General features: G+C 41.8%; 1 protein-coding gene across 3 annotated transcripts; it reads right to left on the bottom strand.

Annotated features, from left to right (window-relative positions):
• Positions 1–2752: 2752 nt before the first annotated feature.
• Positions 2753–16256, bottom strand: HNRNPU (heterogeneous nuclear ribonucleoprotein U). 3 transcript variants are annotated; one of them, XM_054392452.1, is made up of 14 exons: positions 15572–16256; positions 14362–14473; positions 14185–14258; positions 11903–12042; positions 10225–10324; positions 8956–9068; positions 8314–8577; positions 7961–8080; positions 7390–7518; positions 6860–7028; positions 6089–6328; positions 5427–5626; positions 4249–4320; positions 2753–3851 (listed from the first exon to the last, which is right to left on the bottom strand). In XM_054392452.1, the coding sequence occupies exons 1-14, from the start codon at positions 16254–16256 to the stop codon at positions 3798–3800; spliced, it is 2472 nt and encodes an 823-aa protein (XP_054248427.1). In that variant the 3' UTR covers positions 2753–3797. The 3 variants fall into 3 exon arrangements, with proteins under 3 accessions (XP_054248427.1, XP_054248416.1, XP_054248407.1); XM_054392441.1 differs by having other exon boundaries at positions 14362–14470; positions 15536–16256; XM_054392432.1 differs by having other exon boundaries at positions 15536–16256.
• Between the last annotated feature and the right edge of the window lie 3398 nt (positions 16257–19654).

Genomic DNA, 19654 nt, shown 5'->3' on the forward strand with positions numbered 1-19654 from the left:
AAGTACCTCACATCTCTAACTCATTTTAGTTTCTAGAGGTGTAGTCTGAGGTTGCGCTTTAAAGAAAACACTGGCCTAGGTTTTTAAAAAGTCAGGAACAAGCCAAATCTTGAAAGATGACATCACCACTTCTATTAAAAAAAACCCCACTGGTTGCATGTTGCAAGGTATTAAGAAAACCCAATGAACTAGTGTCTTATGCCATGAAAAAGTTCAGTTCGTTTTACACAAGTGCTATGGACTGCACATGGCACTGCCAAGAATGCTGATTTAAGTATTTCTGCCATCAGCAAAACTGGGCAGAATTTCTAACGTTTTTGCTCATGTACAATTATTCTGCAATAGGCACAGAAAAGAACTTGAGCAAAAGTACTACTCTGTCTGAGCTCCTACACATGCATGGACAGTATTGCTGAGTGCTCCTGGGGCAGTGCACCCTGTTAGAAGGGTGAGCTCCCAACAGGAGAGCTGTGGTTTGGATATAGATCTTGTAAGGCACTCCAAAACAAAAGCTAGGCCCCAATGTCCCAGAGGTAGGAGTCCCGTTACGTTCAGAGCACCCAGGACAGACCCTTGCCAACACTGGTGTGTCAGGGAAGACCCTTCATTTACAGTGTGTATCCTAGCAACCGTTCCTAGCAAAGGCAGAAATAAAACTGAAGGATTTTTTTTTACTGGCAAATTTCCTCCCAGGATACCCAAAACAGACCTGCCTGCAGTGTGCAGCTAGGCACTTGTGGCTATGTCATGCAATGCAGGCTGGATAGAACCTGTTTAATATGAAAGACAGCAGCACCTCTAGCACAGGGCTGCAAGAGTACCAAGTGTTACTGCTACTGTTGACAATAGGTGCAGTCATCTCACATTCCCAGTTACTAGGTCAGGACCAAAGCTCTTGCTTTGGTAGTAAAACCCCAACCCTCAAAAAGAAAAGAGCAAAACCAGTTTGCAAACCCAACAAATGTGAACCCAAACCCCATGCTGTATGTCACATGTCTGCATTGCCCTGCCAGCTGTGTGGCTGCTGTAACACAGGTACTTTTCCTTATGTAAACAAGTCCTCAGAAGCTGTGAGGTTGCTCAACCTAAGAGATGGCGCAGCCCTCACTGGGGTAACCTAACAGCTGTGCTTTCCTCACCTTTCTGTAGCCATCACCTAAGTTTTCTATTGTCTTTTTTCAGGCAAGAACTTCAAGTTTAAGTTCTAGCGTTCAATACTAGTAGTTTTCTAGGTAATGGCTTTTTACATAGCAAAATAAATCTCTGGAAAACAGAACCAATATAAATTGAGGGAATAAATCCAGGCTGAACACAGCCTCATGCAGGTGCTGGTCCAGCCTCATGCAGGTGCTGGTCTCTGCTCTGCTAAGGAGCAGGTATTTAGCCTTCTCTACCCCCTTTCTGAACTACCTACACCTGCCTAGGTGCTTTAAATTGAAGCCATTTTTTAATTCTGTACCTCAGAACACAGACAGCCCATGTATTGCTGAACTTATCAAAACAGCCTTTTCCATATAGGAGTGTTTTTTTGTAGACACAATACTCCTGTTTCAGGTGTAAGGTAGGTGAAGCACTTCCTCTTTTTTTTTTTTTTTAAACACCATACAAAGAGTTGAAAATAAAACATCCCAGACTTTTGAATTAAAATACAAGCTTTACAACCACATAGTAAGTGTATGTTCTTATATTTCAGTTTAAGACTATATAATTTTATAGAGTACCAAAATAAGCAAAGGATCAGCACTCCGTACAAAGTGTTAGTTTCTGTGAGGAGGGTAGAAGGGAGATGGACTTTAATTACACTAAACTGTTTTTTGCAAGGCTAAAGAAAATTCCATTTCAGCAAAACAGATTTGGGGTTAGATTCCCCACATTTCTAGTTCATTAAATAGTGTTTCTTTAAAGACAATTTACATTTTTCTCAAAGGTAAGGGATGAGTTAAAGCAGTATTATAACAAGGAAGTGGTGCTGTTAATGTTTAATGTCAATATGCAATGTCACCTGCTATAAAGGCTAGAAGAGCAACACAACTTTACCTTTACTTCTGAAGACTACTAAAAATTGACTAACATTAAAGTTTCAAGCACACTACACTGATGCTAGGTCTAGGCTGCCACTGCTGAGCCTCTGCTAGTCTGTGCACTGCCATGAGGAACTCGGCATGCAAGCTCCAACCGCCAGATGCTGGCAGGTGTATGTGTTTGCACACATATACCAGGGTTCAATTTAGAACAGTTATGTCTCTCCCATCTTACAGTATCAAAATGCAAGGAAATTAGCAGCTAACATTGCCACTACAATTTTACAAAAGCATTAATCTGAACAAAATAGCAGTTGAAATAAATTGAAGCTCTCTGATCAACTCCAGGATTCAATCTCTGTGACAACCCTTCTGTGACAACCCTCCTGGTCCTATTCCCTATCATTTCTTCCTCTACTCCTTCCCTACTGTTTACTTTACAATAAATAGGTTAAGTGGATTTACATGATGCAAACGTAACTCAGACTTTTGCTCTGTACAGAACCATGGTAAATTGTGAGATTATACATGTGATAGATCACTAACAGAGCAACCACCAGTTTAAAAGAAACACAAGTATTTCAGCATGTATACAGTAATGAGTTTAAAACTGTCCAACATAATAACTTCCGTACATTCTCTTCCTCTTTATAGCCTTAAAGGGATTTTAGACCTTGATGGCAACAATCCCAGAACAAGAGTAAAATGAATTTATTTTATTGCAAACAAACGTCTAGAGTTAAACTTCTCCACCCACTTTCTTTAAAGAGAAAAGGAATCAGCAGGCTAAGGAGATACACCCATTTGAGAATTGACATGATTAAAAATTAGATATAAAATGGGTGACTCACAGTTTCATTAGCTTACAAAATGGTGGAGTAACTACTACAAGTACACTAGTTATACAGTATTTTGTGGGGAGAGAGTTATACAGACACACAGCTAACTTCATATAGATCCCATTAGACAACTGGATTTACAACAAGTTTTGTTTAATAAGAAATGGGCAAAGCCAGCTTCTTTTCAGAATCAAAATGCAGAACAAATGGAAAAGAAATCATGGTGTTGTACCTTCACAAGTTTGAGCCTCCACAAATAATGCAACCAAGTTTTACAACTTTTAAGAGCTTCTACATACACTCCACCTTCACTATTTAGCCCCAGGTTTCCTCTTTGCCCCCCAACATCTTACTGAATTCAAATGTTACAAAAAAAGTCCTAGTTATTGCCAGAAACTTTTACCTCCCCCTCCTCCCCTTTCCCACCCAGAAGCTTCATAGAGAGAATGGAGTGTAATATGGAGCTTTACATAATCTCATGGTATTCATGAGGGCTACTAAGAAGCCTCTGTATGAATCTGGTTGCTAACATTTCTATTGTATTGTGACATGACTCACGACTGTTTCTTAGAAATTGGGGGATAGGGAAAAAGGAGAAAATTCTTTAATAAAAAGACACCAGGTACAAAGCAAAGTTTTACTTTTTTTGTGGTAAAAAAAAAGTCACATTTTACAGATAAAATGTAGAACCCTGAAATACTGACACATTCTCTTATCGTGCACAATGCTGAGGTTCTCTTACGAATCACTTTAAAACTGCAATTAAAAATGTACAAAAAAAAGAAAAGAAAAAAAAATCAACCCACAAAGCTTCTAAAAAAGGAACCCGCAGGCACTTCCTCTTGTGGAATGTTTAAAAAGTTAGCCTACTAAAGAAAACAGTCGACTTCTTGTGAAGGTTTTGGAGAAATATGTATCAGTTCATTTATTTGGGTATTCAATAATATCCTTGGTGATAATGCTGACTCCATGGCTTCTGACCCCAGAATTGCTGCAATAAATGGATAAATAGTTAAAATTAACCTGCAATCACATAATGGTTACACTTCTTACAGAAACAAGTTCTCTTGAAACCCGGAAAGATTAAAAATCCTCTCTAATAGCAGCAAGCTCCTAATCAACTGAAGGCAGTTGAAGGTTCACTTCACAGTAGTAATGGGAAGCCAAATACTACGTATCTTTAAGACCAATAAGCCATAGCTGATATCTGATATATTGAGGCCATCAAGCCAGATTAAGTTTTGCACAGAAAACTATTTATAGTGGTATTACCTTAGCATTAGAAGATTCTGCTATCTGGTTTTGATTACACATCTAAGTCTTTCAGACAGCACTTTGAAACATTCAAGTTAACCATCAGTGAAAAGGTAAAAGTTATGACTACTTACACCCTGCTGCCACTGGTTGTAGCCCTGAGATTGGTTTTTGTAGCCACGATTATTTCCCCTTCCTCTGAAGTTCTGCAAGAGGACAATGATTTAGTTACATCCGTACCAATTTTTCAAAAGTGTACTAACACCAATCTTTATTACCACCAGAACATCACATGCCACATAGAAGCTTTCAAATACAATGTATCAGGCCTAGATAAGAAAACAAATGGAACAAATATATCCCCCTCTGAAATACACACTATCAAAAGCTGCCCCCTCCTCCAGGCAACTGCTGCTTTAAACATGGTGCAAGAACCTCAGAATAAGCCAGCTCAAACTGTTGTTGCCAGTGGTCTGAAAAGCTGGCTAATCCATTTTGACTCAACCTATTTCCAGCTGCCCAGCTGCACCAGGACAACTAAAAATATGAGGCTGCCTATTTTTAGTTTGGAAAGGCTGTAGTTGCTACAAGGATGTGTTATCTGATCGGACAAAAGGATATGGATTACATAGCTGAAAAGGGAAACACTAGTCTACAGAACTTCAAATGAAAGTTACGATAAAAAAGAAGGACATTGAAACTAGTAGATAAAATGTGACATTTTCCCTGTTTGTCAGTATTAGACAAACCTGAACCATGTTTACTAGCTTGGGCTCCATCTGCTGGCTTTTCAGTAATGTAAAGTATGTTTTCAAATACTCCCAGTAATATTCCATCAATTGAGACCTAGGCTAGTATGTCTTTACTTCTTGTGTGTCACCAGACACCAAAACAAATATACTCTCCAGAGCTGCTGCCTAAACACTTAAAGATCCAACTTGACCCTGAAGTCAAACAACAGTTACTAGGATTTGCAGGGGAAAAACAAACAAACAAACAAACAAACACTCACCAAAAAACCAAACCAACATAACACCCTGAAACACAAGATTTCTCATACTCCCTAAAAATCTTCCTCTTTAACAGACACAAGGTACAGTCCTGTTGCAACCCTCACATCACTATCAGAATCTTTTTAGGAAGATCATTCATTCAGAGCCCTGGGCACATACACTGAGCTAGAAAGCTAGGCCTTTAGCATGGGATTAGTGTAGTATCACAACCAAATTTGTCATTATTCACAGCCACCAGACCTTTCAAACAACATCCAAAGTCCTGTAATTCAAATAGTAAATCCCCACAGAAACATCACCTGGTTATAATTTCCCCTGTTGGGCATTCCTCCTCTGTTATAGTTTCCTCTGTTCGAGTAGCCACCTCTGCTGGGAAAGACAGGGCCACGAGGATATGGGTAGCCAATTGCACCACTGCTGCCACCACCGCCACCGCCTCCACCACCTCGCTGAGGCATGTTGCCTCCCCTCCTGTTGTATCCACCACGATTGCCAGGGACTGCAGGGAGAGAGTTACTTCAAGTAATTGTTAGGTCTTAAATATTTCTACTAAGATGATAGCTCAAAATAGCAGTAGTATAAAAGTAAGTGTGCAAATTCAGTGCAAAAATGTCAATGCAAAGATTAAATCAAATTAGTTACAGTGAAAAATGGTACTTTAACAATGCAGTAGCACACACCCCCTTCGCCCCTAATACAGTCTGGTACTGAAGTGAACACCACCAAGCCTAACACAAACTCAAAGCTGCACCTCAAACTACACGTACAATGTAATCCATGATTTTGACTTTCAAAGTCAAAAACTCACTTTTAAAGCTGGACAGTTAATTCTGCAGTAATGCATTAAACTTACTGAATCAGAAATCAGTGTTCCCCACTACACAACTGCAAGTACTGCAACATTTTTGCTCCACAGAGCAGCTCCAACCTCCAAAATGTACAGGCTTATTTCCAGGATTACCTCCTCCTCTGAAATTGCCACGCATGTTGAATCCTCCACGTCCTCTCTGACCCCTATTAAACTGATTTTTATTGCTCTTCTTGTTCTTCTTTGAGCCAGTATTCTGTTTCTTTTCTGGCGGAAGAGATTTCTTGCTTTCTTCTTTATACTGTTCCAAAAGCTTTTGAGCTTCTTCTTTTTGCAACTCTACATAGATTATTTCATCAAAACATTCTGCTACCTCTGGCAGTGTGAAGTTCCCTATAATTGCAAAAACACTGAGTATTCAGCATCTACACTCAGCTACAATCAAAGTTTTAATTTTAACCATCTTTTACCCATTCTTCCTCCCACTCCCTGCATTCCCTCAGCATAAGGACAAAATTACACAGTGTGAACATTTAAGAAATGTAACAGTGACAAAGGAATAAACAGGTTTTCATGGAGTTGCCAGTACTGTTCCAAACCTTGAAAACATTCTGCCTGTATCTTTTTTCTTTTATAAGCCTCCACTCAGAATATCAGTTTCTGCCAAATATATCACTTATATAGGGCACTTTATGCCAAGACAGCTTTGTGCATCTGCATGAAGCGTATCAGCATAACTGAGTAGTGTTAAGGACTGCAGCAGAGGGAACACAATATAGTGTTGTCCTACAAGTTACAATAGTCTTCCAGTTTTGCTTAAGTACAACTGTTTAAGATAAAGTGATTTTTCAGACTTCACGTTTACTTAATCCTTTAAACAGATACTCAGCATCCTAAAACACAGTATAGGATTATGTTCCATGCCTTTCATTTTGAGAACTGCATGCTCTGGAAGATCTTTTCCCTCCACCTCTGCCTTCTTTTGTGTTCTTTGCTTGTAGTCTTCATCTTTTGGGCAAACAACAACTGCTTTGCGCTGGAAGCCTGCAAACAGGCACATTTTTCTCCTCTGCGCAGCTGCAGACACATTTGTCTGAAAAAAATGCAGTAACTTACTACACGTAGCTGTCATTGTAAGAGTTAAGGAAGTCAACTTATGGTGTATAGACTTCACCTCTACAAGAGCTTGCAATGAAGTTTACAAATAACTGGACATAAAGATGCTGCATAATGCAAAGTTACGAGTTCATATCCATGTGTTAAAACACTATTCCTCCCACATCCCATAAATCCAGAGATGGTCAGCAAGCACTTGCAGTAGTATCTCAACTTTGTGTCCCATGAGTGAGTAGTAAGTGAAACAACTGCTATTACATTGTAACTTTAATCCCATTTAATCACTACACTATTCCCTATAACAAATTGCCTTAACCGTTTTTCACTGAAGCTTCTACCTGATCCAAAATGAAATTCCGCTTCTTGCGAGCTGCAATCTCAATGAACTTTCCAAGACACTGTGGAGCTCTCTGCAACAGTGTGTTAAGTTTTCCAGTGTCCGCCATCTGCCGCTTAAAACCTGCAACCTACAGAGAGATTTCCCAGAATTACAGTGGACCGCATGCTAGTGGCTGACATTTCTTTGCTAAATACTTTTACTTCAAGGACTGTTCAAATTCAAGGCCATTGTTACAAACTCAAAACTGAAACTCCCAAAGCCTCCATAAGACAGTTTCTTGAAGACTGTAGATCAATCACTTCAGAAGAATCTAAGCTATACTTATCACATTATTAAAGCTAAATGTTCCAAGTACAGGGATATAAAAGAAATACAAATAGTCAACAACAGCTGACCATTTCTTATACAGTACACAAAACCCTTCAGAATCCTGTTGTGACATGTATGAGTTAGCAGCTCATCAAGATAAAAATCTTTAATTGTATCTAGCTAACCAGTAGCTCATTTTGTTAGACCATGAATTTAGAACAAGTCTCTAATATATCAGCAAATGTTTTATTATTACTTACCATCATTTTGTCCATAATAGTATTTGTCCCAAGAATGTTGTATTTCCCAGGATTTGCTGCTGCATGTTTGGTAACCCAAGTAGTCTTGCCAGCGCCAGGCAAGCCAATCATCATCACCACCTATGACGACAGGTTCTATACTTGAAATACTAGTTCAAAGATTTCATTTAATATGCAACTTAGACCAGCAAGCCTAACGGAAACTGAGGGTGTGCACAGGGAGATAAGAGTCACAGGATATCAAGTATTAGCATCTCCAAACAAAATCGACAGAGTCATGTAATAGTCTACTTAAACTGTCACTTCTGTTCATCTATCTCAACAACTCTTAAGATTATCAGCAAGAGGCTTACCTCACAATCCTTCTTTTGCTCAGGTCCTTTTGGTCCTCGGACCCTATCCTCCAGGGGGACCTTCTGGATGAAGGTGTACTCCTCAGGTACAGGAAAATAAGGTTCCTCCTTCTGACCAAAGTTGAACTCAACTGCACAGTTATGGCAGAGAACATGTGGAAAGAGTGGCCGCCCATCAAGAACTTCCTTACTTATTTTGAATGCAACACCAAGCTCTTGTCCGTTCTTGGAATATGAGAGTTCCACTTCATCACCATCAAAATTCTGGTTTTCAGACAAAGCATGAGTTTGGACAAAATTACTCACCTGGTTCTATGAAGTTGTATTAGTCATTTCACTATATTGGCTATATTCACTCTATTTCCTAACATCATTCTATCATAAAGGAATTATTCCGAAGTTTTCTTTTAAAATGATTTATTGTCAATGACTATCTCATTCAAGATCTGTTTTAAAAACACTCATCTGTGAATATGAAATTTTAACATGTTGACAGCAGTCACCATTGATAGCACATGCTTTGCCTCCTCCCTATGTCAAACAACCTGCCCTTGTTTTTCTGTTTAGTTTACTGCTTCTCACACTAAGGCAGTCTAAAAATTCAGTGTTTTTCCTCAAAAGAAAATATAAGTGAAAACTTACAGCAAAACATCCAATCACATCATTTTCATCAAACTTCTCACCAAAGTCTTCAGTCTCACAATTGCATGTCTTTATTCCTTTTAGAGAATACCCGTAAGAAAATTCTTCTTCACCTGAAGAAATAATTTAAGCTTATTAAAAATGGGCATTTTAACCCAGCATTTTAAAATTACAATTGCTTTACAGCTATTTAAGTAAACTGTTATTCAGAATGTTTTTATTAATGACAAAACAGGCTGTAACCCCCAAAGAGCTACATCTCCCTCCTGTATTCAAGAATACAATCTCACTTGAGACAGAACAGCAGTGTTTTTCCCACCCCAGTATTAAAAGCCGTATGCTCCTGGTTCCAGATTCAAGTTGACATAAAGCTGAACTGCCAGATAAAGACATGAGCAAGTATTTTTAAACTCTGAAGACCTGATTATGCACCAGTATACCTGTAATGCAGTTAAGTCAGAAAGGCTTTCTGAATTTAGTCTCCAGTAGCACTTACCCCTCCCCATTTTAAAGGGAGCTTAGCAGACATTCAACCTGTGCGACAGCTGAGGAAGAAGCTGCAAGGAACAAGCTAACAGGAAGTGTCAAACACAGAGACTCAAGTGGAACTTAAATACTTAAGTAGAAAGCTGCTACTGATAACACAACATACCAGTTCATATACATTTTCCACAAAGACAGGTCTCAACAGCAGGTTATTAATTATAAAGACCATTATGGCCAGCTCTTGTATGTCTAATGAAATTGTGTGGGGTTTTGTTTTTTTTTAAATCTTCCTAGCTGCTGCTTTCAAAAATATTCTTCCCCCAACAAGTTATTAAAAAAAAAAAAAAAAGTAGTTTCGTAGGAATTTACCTTCACTGGTTAGGTCTTATACCACATCACAACCTTAAAAACAAACAAACAAAAAAGCCCCCAACAAAACAATAAAAAAAAACCCCACAGTGGAAATCCCCCTCTTCCTGTTTATGATGCTACAACCAAAGGAGAAATCCCTTATCTTGTCAGGTCTTAAAGAATGTCCTCCACAATGCATACTTTAAAAGAATGAACTCTCAAATCACATATTCATTCGTTACAAGCCTGAATATGTAACTACTTTATTTTGTCCCAGAAATGCACTTCCTTACACACCATATCCAGTGAATGATTCAAGTTTTTCAGAATTAACACCATCACTAAGTTTTTCATGTATGCTTAAAAAAAAACACCTTAAAACTTCAACCACATACAAAATGAATACGAAGTAACTAAACGCTTAAGTCTTACCAAGCAACATTCCGCTTGTGTTCAGGGACCAGCCAACTCGTACTTCATGTATGTCAATGTCTTTTGTATACAGATGTTTAACAGGAATCTTTTCTGTAACCTGTTTATAAATTATTTGTTAAAAGGTATGTAGTATTAGACACTAAAACCAGAAACACAAAGGTAACATCTCGAACCATTAGATCTTTTCCAAGTTTGAGTAATTGCCTTTTTCAAAAATAAAGCATGCTTAAGTATGTCAAACTACAATTAATGACTTAGCAACGAAGTTTAAGACACTGTAAACCTTCAGAGCACTGTTAGGACTACATCGCAGGCCCTTCTCAGGAGCCACAATTTGCAACTAAAGTCACGAAGATGTATACTTTTTTTTTTTTAAAAAAGAGTCATCACGAAGTTGGGATCAACAGTAAATTATTTTGCCATTAAAATGTCGTAATGGATAAAAAAATGCTTTATGTAGACAAGGAAAGTATTACACTCATCCCTTTCCACAGTAAGCAGACTTCTTGGACAAACTGCCAGCTTCCAAACAACATAACCAGTTTTAAAACAAAATAATTAAAAAAAAGACAATCCAATCAACCAACCAACCAACAACAGCAAAAAAAAAACACCACCAAAAAACCCCACCTAAAAGCACTGGAATCTGTAGGCAACCACCTATTTTCTAAGTACCTTCACAAGTATCATGAAATTAAAGCGAAAAACACATCAGCATACCAGTTTCCACAACTATTTAAGACAGGTGACTGAGGTGAAATTGATTTGAAAGTGAAAAGGGCAATAAATACTGACATCAATTTCACTTCATCAGCCTTCCAAAGTTATAGGTAACAACAGACACAGAATCAACTCTATGAAAGAGCAAGGAGAATGGGATCTCTGCCCCCTCCAAGATAGTGGTCAGATTTGGAAAGTACTAGAGTAAGAAAATAGAGTTAGCATTTACAGACATCATCATGTGCCCCCCCCCCATTTAAATCTTTAATGTAAAGCCATTAAGTTAAAAAAAAAAATAAAAAAACAAGCTTTGTGCCACCTGTTTTTCTTTCATCAAAAAGTTAGACAAATTAATACAAGGCTAATTGCTCTTTGCAATTCTGACCTTTTAGCAGAACTCTTGCTCTCAAAATTCAAGTACCTACTAAATACTCACATTCACTGCATACACAAACCCGAATTATTCAGGTTGGAAGGGACCTCTGGAGATCATCTAGCCCAAACCCCTGCATAGAGCAGGTCAAATTCACAAGATGAAAAAAGAAGAGTAAAACAGACTGCTGGGACAATTTATAACCCCTTAAAAAAACCCGTAACAGATTTGGATTTGTAATCTTCATAAAGCACAAGCAAACTTCTGACTAGCAAGTACCAAACTCTTCAAGTGCTGATGAGTGAGGTGTCAAATAAAAGTATTGGTTCAAGAACGAGACCAGAAGCTGCATTTAGGGCAAATGCAAGCTGAGTTTTTTTGTTGTTAAATAGAAGTTCTGATAAGAATGCAGTTTTCAAATTCAGATGTCTTTTATCAGAACCGTTTCACAGGCTCTTAAAAGACCTTCTGAAAGTCCTGTTCATGTGAATTAGTTTCAACTACATCCAAAATATGTGACAAGTATAAATATTATATATAAGTATGCAAGACAATCTCCCATAAAACATTAACTTAACTCACCTTCATTTCAAAGCAGACTTTGCCTTTAGAAACTCCATAGGAAGCTCTCCCCCCAGCCCAAAGGAAAGCAAAGCTTTCCATGGTCAGAGAGGAAGCACTAAATCGGTCTCTTGAGATTTTAAAATGCAGGTCACAGTTATCTGTCAACATAAAATCATTCTTTTTACAAAATGAGGTACAGCTGTCCAATTTTATGCATTAAAGGTAATTTCACCTTTTAAAGGTGATTTTCAAGACCAGGTGCTAGGAAATGCTCAGCATCTTTCAGAGAAGCAACTGAACACATGCCTAGATGAAGCTGTAGACTGAAGCTCAGACAAAAAAATCTTAGAAAAGCTAGCTAACGAGTAATTTTTAAGGTGTCATCTTAGTTTCTGTCACAAAATTCCCTCTATTTTTTTCCCATCTGTTTCAAGAACTGCACTTCATCTCATCGAGACTCTTTTTGTTGGTTACCTATTTCCACCAACCCAGAGGGCAATGATATCAACTTTGTGTTCTTTGCATTATTTACTAGATACCCTTTTTAAAGAGTTTTCTTGCCCCTCATGTCCAAATCTTAGGGAAACTGACAACAGGAACACAAGCATTTTTAAGTACTGAAAGTAGTACTGCCTTTGGTTACTATAGTCAATTAACAAGACAAGTGAGATTAAGCCAATTAAGTCAGTTGAGTGCAGATAGGCTAGGCATGCAGAGTGAGGTAAAAAACCTATCTCACCCTAACAAACACAATCTGCACTATGAAGTCACCTATCACTCCAAGAACGTAAGCGAAGCCTTTGTTTTACAGGTTTCTTCAGAGTGGCATACCATGAAATTTCAAATTAATCATCTAGTAGGCTTCAAAAAGACTATACAAAATGGTAAGAGGAGGTACAGGATATAGAACATGAATTCCACACAGAAAGAACCCATAGAAGAAACTACAAACCTATTGATGGTTAAAAACAAAGGATGCGAAATGAGCAAGCAGAGAGTTCTGCCCTGGTATAAAACCTGCATGTTGCCAGAGTACAGTAAACTGCAGTCTTCCCTGTATTGCTCACAGCTGTCATGCATGAGGTCTTGTTTGCATATGGCCACCCCAGCTGCAAATACGTTTGTGATCTAACCATATTTTCATTAGTACTTCCATTTGTTGTGTGAAAACCAGGTAAGAATTGTATAGATAAAAACCAGGTAAGAATTGTATAGCTGAAACCCACCTCTATAGATTACTTTCCCACAACAAATGGGAGCAGAAATTGAAATAATGGCTTCCTTGTAAGACACAGGTAATCAAAAACACTTAAGAGTGCTAAACCTCTTACACGTCTGGACTATTATGATGCAGAAAAGAAGGTGCCAAGCTGTTACACAATTCAGTCTTAAATCTGTGTTTGATTCTGATCTCCAAGCAGCCTACTGTTTTTGGGAAACATCAGAATCTTCACAAAGGTGGCTACTCACACAGTTAGCAGCTAGAAACTTGAGATTCAGTTACCGAAGTGTCCAGGATGGCATATTCAGTGATGTACATGGCTGCAATATAATACCTCCTTCCACTTCAAAAGACTTCTCAGGGGAAAAAACCCCACCTTTAACTATGCCAACAAATATGCCAGGTAATGCAAATTTTAAGCTTTCTTTCCATGGAACTTTAATAATCAAAAGAAATTTGACCATCATTCAAGTTTTCTAATGTTATACTAAGTATTTATACTTACCTTTAGAAATACAAACGCTAACTTTGCCTCAGCCACTCTACATCACAAAACACTTTTTAAATCCACCTCAACCCCCCTGTCCCCTGCCAAACTCCTATGCTGCATGCATAGGTCAGGAGACTTTACCCAATGTTTTGGTTGAAGTTTTTCAGAAAACGGTAAAAAAAATACCACATTGGTATGGGAATAGAGCTGAGCCTCAACAAGTTATGCAGGAAGCTCACTTCACAAGTTGTCTGACTGTAACCATCTACAGTATTGACTCAAACTCATGATTTCAGAACGTTCTATGTCCTAAATAATCAGGTTCTCAAAAGCTGTTCCTAGGGGTCTTAATGCTCACTCTATACTTGGCCAGCTTGGTTTCCCTGTAAGACTAATGTTTGAGTATTTCTTTAAAAATCCTCCACCCTTCTGCTGTTTTGTGTAATGAAATGAGGTATAAACACAACTTCAAATTATTTTGAGGTTGGTAACAAGCCAACAAATGTATTCACCCTAAACTTCTGAAAGTATGGTCTTAAAAGTCTAACACCACATCTTTCCAGAGTAAAGGAAGGCATGTTTACTCACAAGTATCAAGACAAACCACTGTGTCATCAAAATGTTCATCTTCCTCTTCAACAGGTGGCTGAGGGGACTTGGCCCTGAACAAAACAAACAGAAGAAAATAAAGCAACAAAACAAACATATCTGTACTTTACAAGCACTTCTCATTCACAAAACACTGTACAGCATCAAGGTATTTACCTGCTGTACTTATTTTCCTCAATATACTCAAAGTATCCACGGCCATGGTCTTCACGTGGCCTCTTCACTCCTCTCTTTTTCTCACCAGGTTTTTGTTCTGTTTTAGCATCTCCTGTAATAGAATTAATGATTTATTTTTATTACTCAAAATAATCCCTTAATTTGGAATAAAATTCTACACCATAATAGCCTACAGCAAGTGAAAAGTAGTCATAACCCTAAAAAGTTTTTTATTCTGTTCTATGATAAAACCCTGTATCTCGAATTTTCTCAGAGAACTCCAAATTTGTCTGTTAAATCATATCTGATATGCGACAGATGCAGCCACACAGCAGCAACCGATACAGTCCTCCATGTTAAGATCCCCACAGAAAAGCCAAACTACTCCCAAGCAGTAGGGGGAATTAAAAAAAAAAAAAAAAAATCAAGACAGAAAAAAAACCCGCAACTCCCTTCCGCAAGGCCAGACCCGCATCACCCCCCCGCGCCAGCAGGACACTCCCGGCCTCTCGCAAGGACACTGAGCGCTCCGCACGACTGCGCCTCCTCTCGGCAGGCCGTGCGTGGCGGCCCGGGAGACAGCCCCGCGTGGGGCCACCCGTCTGCCTGAAGGGAAGGGATTCCGCCTCCTCCCGCCTCCATTGTACCAGGCCTTCCCAGCGCCATCCCGTGCAGCCACCAGGCCGGAAATGACGTCACGCCGCCCGGCGCCTCTCAGCACAATACAGCGCGCCCCAGTGGCCTCTCCGCCATCACCCTCCCCACCATCAGCCAACTCCCCCCCCCCCCCCCCCCCCCCCCCCGAGGCCCAGCGCACCGTCCCCTTCCTCGCCCTGCCTCGCGCAACAGCCCCTCCTCCTTCGCCAGTCCCGTGCAGAGGCCCCTCACGGGACCCCCGCCCCACCCCCGCCGGTGGCGCAGGGCCCGGCGCAGCGCCTGGAGCGGAGCACGCGGTGCCGCGCGGCGGGACCCCGCTCCCCCTCCGCGCGGAAGAGGCGCCGCCATTACGCCTGCTCCCGCGCGCGCCCCGGAAACCGCCCTCCAGGCCGTTGCTCTCCCCCCTCAAACCCCTCATGCGAGGGAGGGTTCCGGCGCGGGGGGAGGGGAACGCGACAGATTAACGGGCTTTCTCGACGCCCCCCCCCCCCCCCCCTTTCCCGTTGCGCACACTCACCCCCGGTAGCCTGAGCCCCGGGGCGGCCGCCGCCACCGCCACCTTCCGCTTTCTTCTGCTGCTGCTGCTGCTTGGCGGGGCCTCCTGGGCCGGAGGGAGACGCCACCTGGGGCCCCGAGGCTCCGCCAGAGCTTTTGCCAGGGGCTTCCTTGGCGGCGCTGCGCGGCTGAAGGAGTGGGGGCGGCTGCTGCTGGGGCGGCTGCTGCTCCCCGTGCCCGTTGGCGTCCCCGGCCGCTGCCTCCTCCTCGTCGGCGAGTTCGTCCTCCCCCTCCTGGAAACCCTGGTCGTCTCCGTTCTCATCCTCCTCCTCCTCCTCTTCCTCCTCCTCGCCGCCCGCCTCCTCTTCCATCGGGCCGCCCCCGGCCCCCGCCCGCTCGCCGTTCTCCTCGCCCAGCTCCATGGCGTCGCCATCCGCGGCCTCCAGCCCTTCCTCATCATCGTCCTCCGCGGTGGAGGCCGCGGCCTGGTCGAGGCCTCCCCCTTGGTGGAGCTGCGAGGCGCCCCCGCCGCTCTCGGCTGCCTCCCCCTCCATGCTGCCGTTGCCAGGCTCAATTGCGCTGCTGGCGGGGCCTCCCCCACCAGCCTCCTCCTGGTCCAGCGCGGCCTGGAGCCGCTCCATGAGCTCGGCCTTCAGGCCCTTGTCGGAGAGACGCCGCTTTTTCAACTCTTCCTTCAGCTCCGTCACCTTCAGCTTCTTCACGTTCACGGGCGAGCAGCTCATGGCGACGGCGGCTCGATCCCTTAGGCGGCGCGCGGGCGGCTCTGGGCTGGGGCGGGCAGCGGCGGCTTTAGGTCGAGGCCCCGGCGAGAGGCGGTGGGTGGGTGGCGCGGCTGGTTCGTGCGGCTGCGGCAGCTGCAAAGCGGACCCGCCTGGCGCCAAATCCTTTCACCGAGCTCGCGAGGGAGACGCGCCTCGCGGGGCCGAGCACGCAGCACAGCTCGCCCCGCCCCCGCGCACGTAGTCCCTCCTTTCCCCCCCCGCACCCCCCGTTACCGTAACGGCAGCTTGAGCGCTCCCCCATACCGTAAATATCCGCCCGAGCGCCACGGTCGCCGCGTACCCCGCCGCCCTGACGTGTGGGACGCCGAGCCTCCTTCCTCGCAGAGACGCCAGAGTGAAGCTGGAGGGGACAGAGCAGCAATCCCTGCCGGAACGCCCACTTCGCGCCAACAGCTGTAACTGCGCCATGTTGGGCAGGCGACAGTAGGCAGTGCAGTTGCAGGTAGTACTGTTGTCCCTTTCCCGAGGCACCCCTTCGGGAAGATAATCTACTCGGGGCTGGAAACGAGTCGCTCTGTAACACCGTCCACCCTTCGGGCGCGGATTAAACCCGAATGACGACCCCCTAGACAGCCTTCCCTTACCCCACTCGCTCTCCGGTGCTGTTTTCAGGCCACAGCCTGGCAGCTAAGGCAGTTCTTTACCTCCATTCGGTCCCGGCTGCTTGGGCCTAGTCCACACAGTTTGTTGTTTAAAGGGTATGAACACTGCTAACTCAAAATAGTTACTGTGATACTGGCTGCAGCACAGAGAGACACACATAGTCCTGATCTTGAACTAGACCAGGGCTGGCAAGGATCACTCAAGTGCATTAACTCCACCGGACAAGTAGCAGAAGTCTGGAGCTCAGCACAGAGCCCATCTATTAACAGAAACTGCTCACTTTTCCTCTGTACAGCATTAATTCGAGGCTCTGCCACTAAGTTTACAGTTTGGTCAAAAGTTACTTGAAAACAAACAGCAGAGAAGGTTTCACAGGAATAGAAAGCCAGCAAGCCTGCTTCTACAAGCCAGCTTCCTTAGGGAGACAGGATAAAAAGCTAATTTTCACTTGCAGAAAAAGAAAAGCAAGTCAACCAACTAGAACACTGGTATGAATGCCACAAAGGGAAGGTATGTTTGGCATGAAGTTCCCCTGTATTGCTACAGGTGTCATGGCATTCTGAACCAGAACAAATTACATTTACCTGCACCAAGAAGAAGAGAAGAGAGATGAAGAAGTCACCACATTTTAACTACAAAACAAAAGGACTCTTTCAAGCATGTACACACACTGTTCTGTCCTTGGTCAGGCTGGATCCATTTGGAGGAAACATGACTCACTCAGCAAGGTTAGCTCAACCCATCACACAGCTTGTTCGAACAGAGACAGGGAGAGCTCCTTCATGCAATATGCACAGATGAGAAAAAGGTTGCCAGAATCTTTCCCTTAAAATCTGCTAACTCGCATTAATTGTATCTAAGTCCAGTAAATCAGAGTTGTCTCGAAGAAAAGGATAAGAGCATATCAGTGCATGAGATCAAGTGGCACCAATTTTAAATCGTTACCTTTGTCTAGTTCTTCGTGAAAACTGTCTTAGCTAGTCTGCTGAAGTCTTCATATATACTGTTCTGCCAAGGTGGGAACAAAAGTAAACAGGGTTCACCTAGTTAATATCTCAAGACTGCTGACTGAAGCTTACAGATGACTTTACATTAATTAAGATGTCTTTGCCTGTCCAACCTCCATGGTTTGGTATGGCTTTTTTTGGGGGGTGGGGGGGTGTTTGTTTGGTTTTTTAATGTAGGAAAAATTAAACACAAGATAGATCAAGTCTTTATGACTCCTATTATATGTGAACCTCAGACAAAGCCCTGCATTTAGAGCTAGTTCTAGCACAGGCCTCTCTGTATGTTGAGCCATGTTTCTGGAAGAGCTTCATCAACCTGATGTCTGACAATCCCTCCTGCCACTACAAACTTTGTAGATTGCAGGTTCCTTTAGGCCAGTTTTGGATCCCTAAGCCTTGCCATAAATTGGCACATCTGCACACATTCACAGCACTTATATTAGAAAATGCCCTCATTCAGAGTCACCCTAGAGCCGCAGTCATCATATGTCATTCCATTCCTAAACAATGTCATGTCTGCCCGCTTCAGTAACATGTTCCTACTGCTTTATGCTCCTGTTACCATGAAGAAACAAAACAGCAAACAGCTTTGAGGCATATCAAGAGATTACTTACCCTAAAGCATTCAAGGTTGTGTATAAAGACATGTATAAATAAAGTAAGAATTAAATTTTTCCCCCAGAAATGTAACACCATCAACCCAAGAATCCTTTTTTATAAGTTACTAAGGCTATCACTTGGAAGGTTGAATATTATTTTTAAGAAAGGTAATTCATACTATAGTAGTAAGGGTATTTAGTATCTAAGAAACAAGTAACTACCAAACAAGTGTAGCACGACTGAGTTTTCAGACTACAGTTATGTTGTGCATAATTATAGAAGTGAGAAATCCCAGCTGATTGTCAGATGTCAAGTGTTTCAGTTGTGGTAAGAACAGCATTTCCTATAAAGTTCAGTAATAACTGAAATAGATTTGTAACCTTAATGACTTCCTCTCAGTGTAAAGATTTAAATTTTCTTGATGTTTAAGTTAAACACATATTTCTTACATCCTTGCCTTTCAGAAAAACTCTTAAGATAGCTCCCCTGTCTCTCTTTGAGTTCTGAATTTCAGGAGTTTGCCTCTTCCCTATTCATAAATCGAGGCAGAAATATTAGCTGAGGGGATGTGCTCTCTTCATTGATGTATACCCTCTCTTAATTCAGTTGGTAAATCCTTCAGTTCAGCTTTTCCTAGATCAGGCAGATAGATCCCAGCCATGTGTTTGCTAATGCAAATTTCTGAAAGAAGGAATTGCTAAAGTAAAGCACTTGAATTTGAAAAGCTGCTACTTGTATGATAGTGATGGCCATATGAAAAACAAAACATCATTGCTGGTAACCACAAGTGAATTCTCCATTAAAATTGCCTTTTCTTTGATTTCAAAGTATATTAAAAACCCCAAAATCTTCTTTAACATTTAAATGGAAAGTGAATTCTATCCATGCGTAACAGATGCAATCCTATGTACTTTATTTATCCATCATATAACATTTTCTTCCTAACTGTGTTACTTTCTGATTTAAGAGAAAGTTTCTCCTCACACTAGTCTCCCGCACTAAAAAGAATTTGTGCTCCTTTATACTTTAAATAGTTGCTCTCCTCAGTCCTAATGTTCTTTCCATTATTCACTCATAGTCCTTCCAAATCCCTCTCCTCCTCCTTTTTTGTGGAAAGCAGTGACAGGT

The sequence above is a fragment of the Indicator indicator genome, chromosome 2 (assembly GCF_027791375.1).
Source record: "Indicator indicator isolate 239-I01 chromosome 2, UM_Iind_1.1, whole genome shotgun sequence".
In the NCBI taxonomy this organism is placed as follows: Eukaryota; Metazoa; Chordata; class Aves; order Piciformes; family Indicatoridae; genus Indicator; species Indicator indicator.

What these genes read in the sequence shown, in the direction of transcription:
- HNRNPU (XM_054392432.1), bottom strand. Translation starts at nt 16,256, where the DNA reads ATGAGCTGCTCGCCCGTGAACGTGAAGAAGCTGAAGGTGACGGAGCTG. An exon ending in AGTGGTTTGTCTTGATACTT is followed by an intron (nt 12,043 to 14,184) that starts GTGAGTAAACAT and finishes TTATGTTGACAG; the next exon opens with ATAACTGTGACCTGCATTTT. An exon ending in TGCAGTTCTCAAAATGAAAG is followed by an intron (nt 6,329 to 6,859) that starts GCATGGAACATA and finishes TTGCAATTATAG; the next exon opens with GGAACTTCACACTGCCAGAG.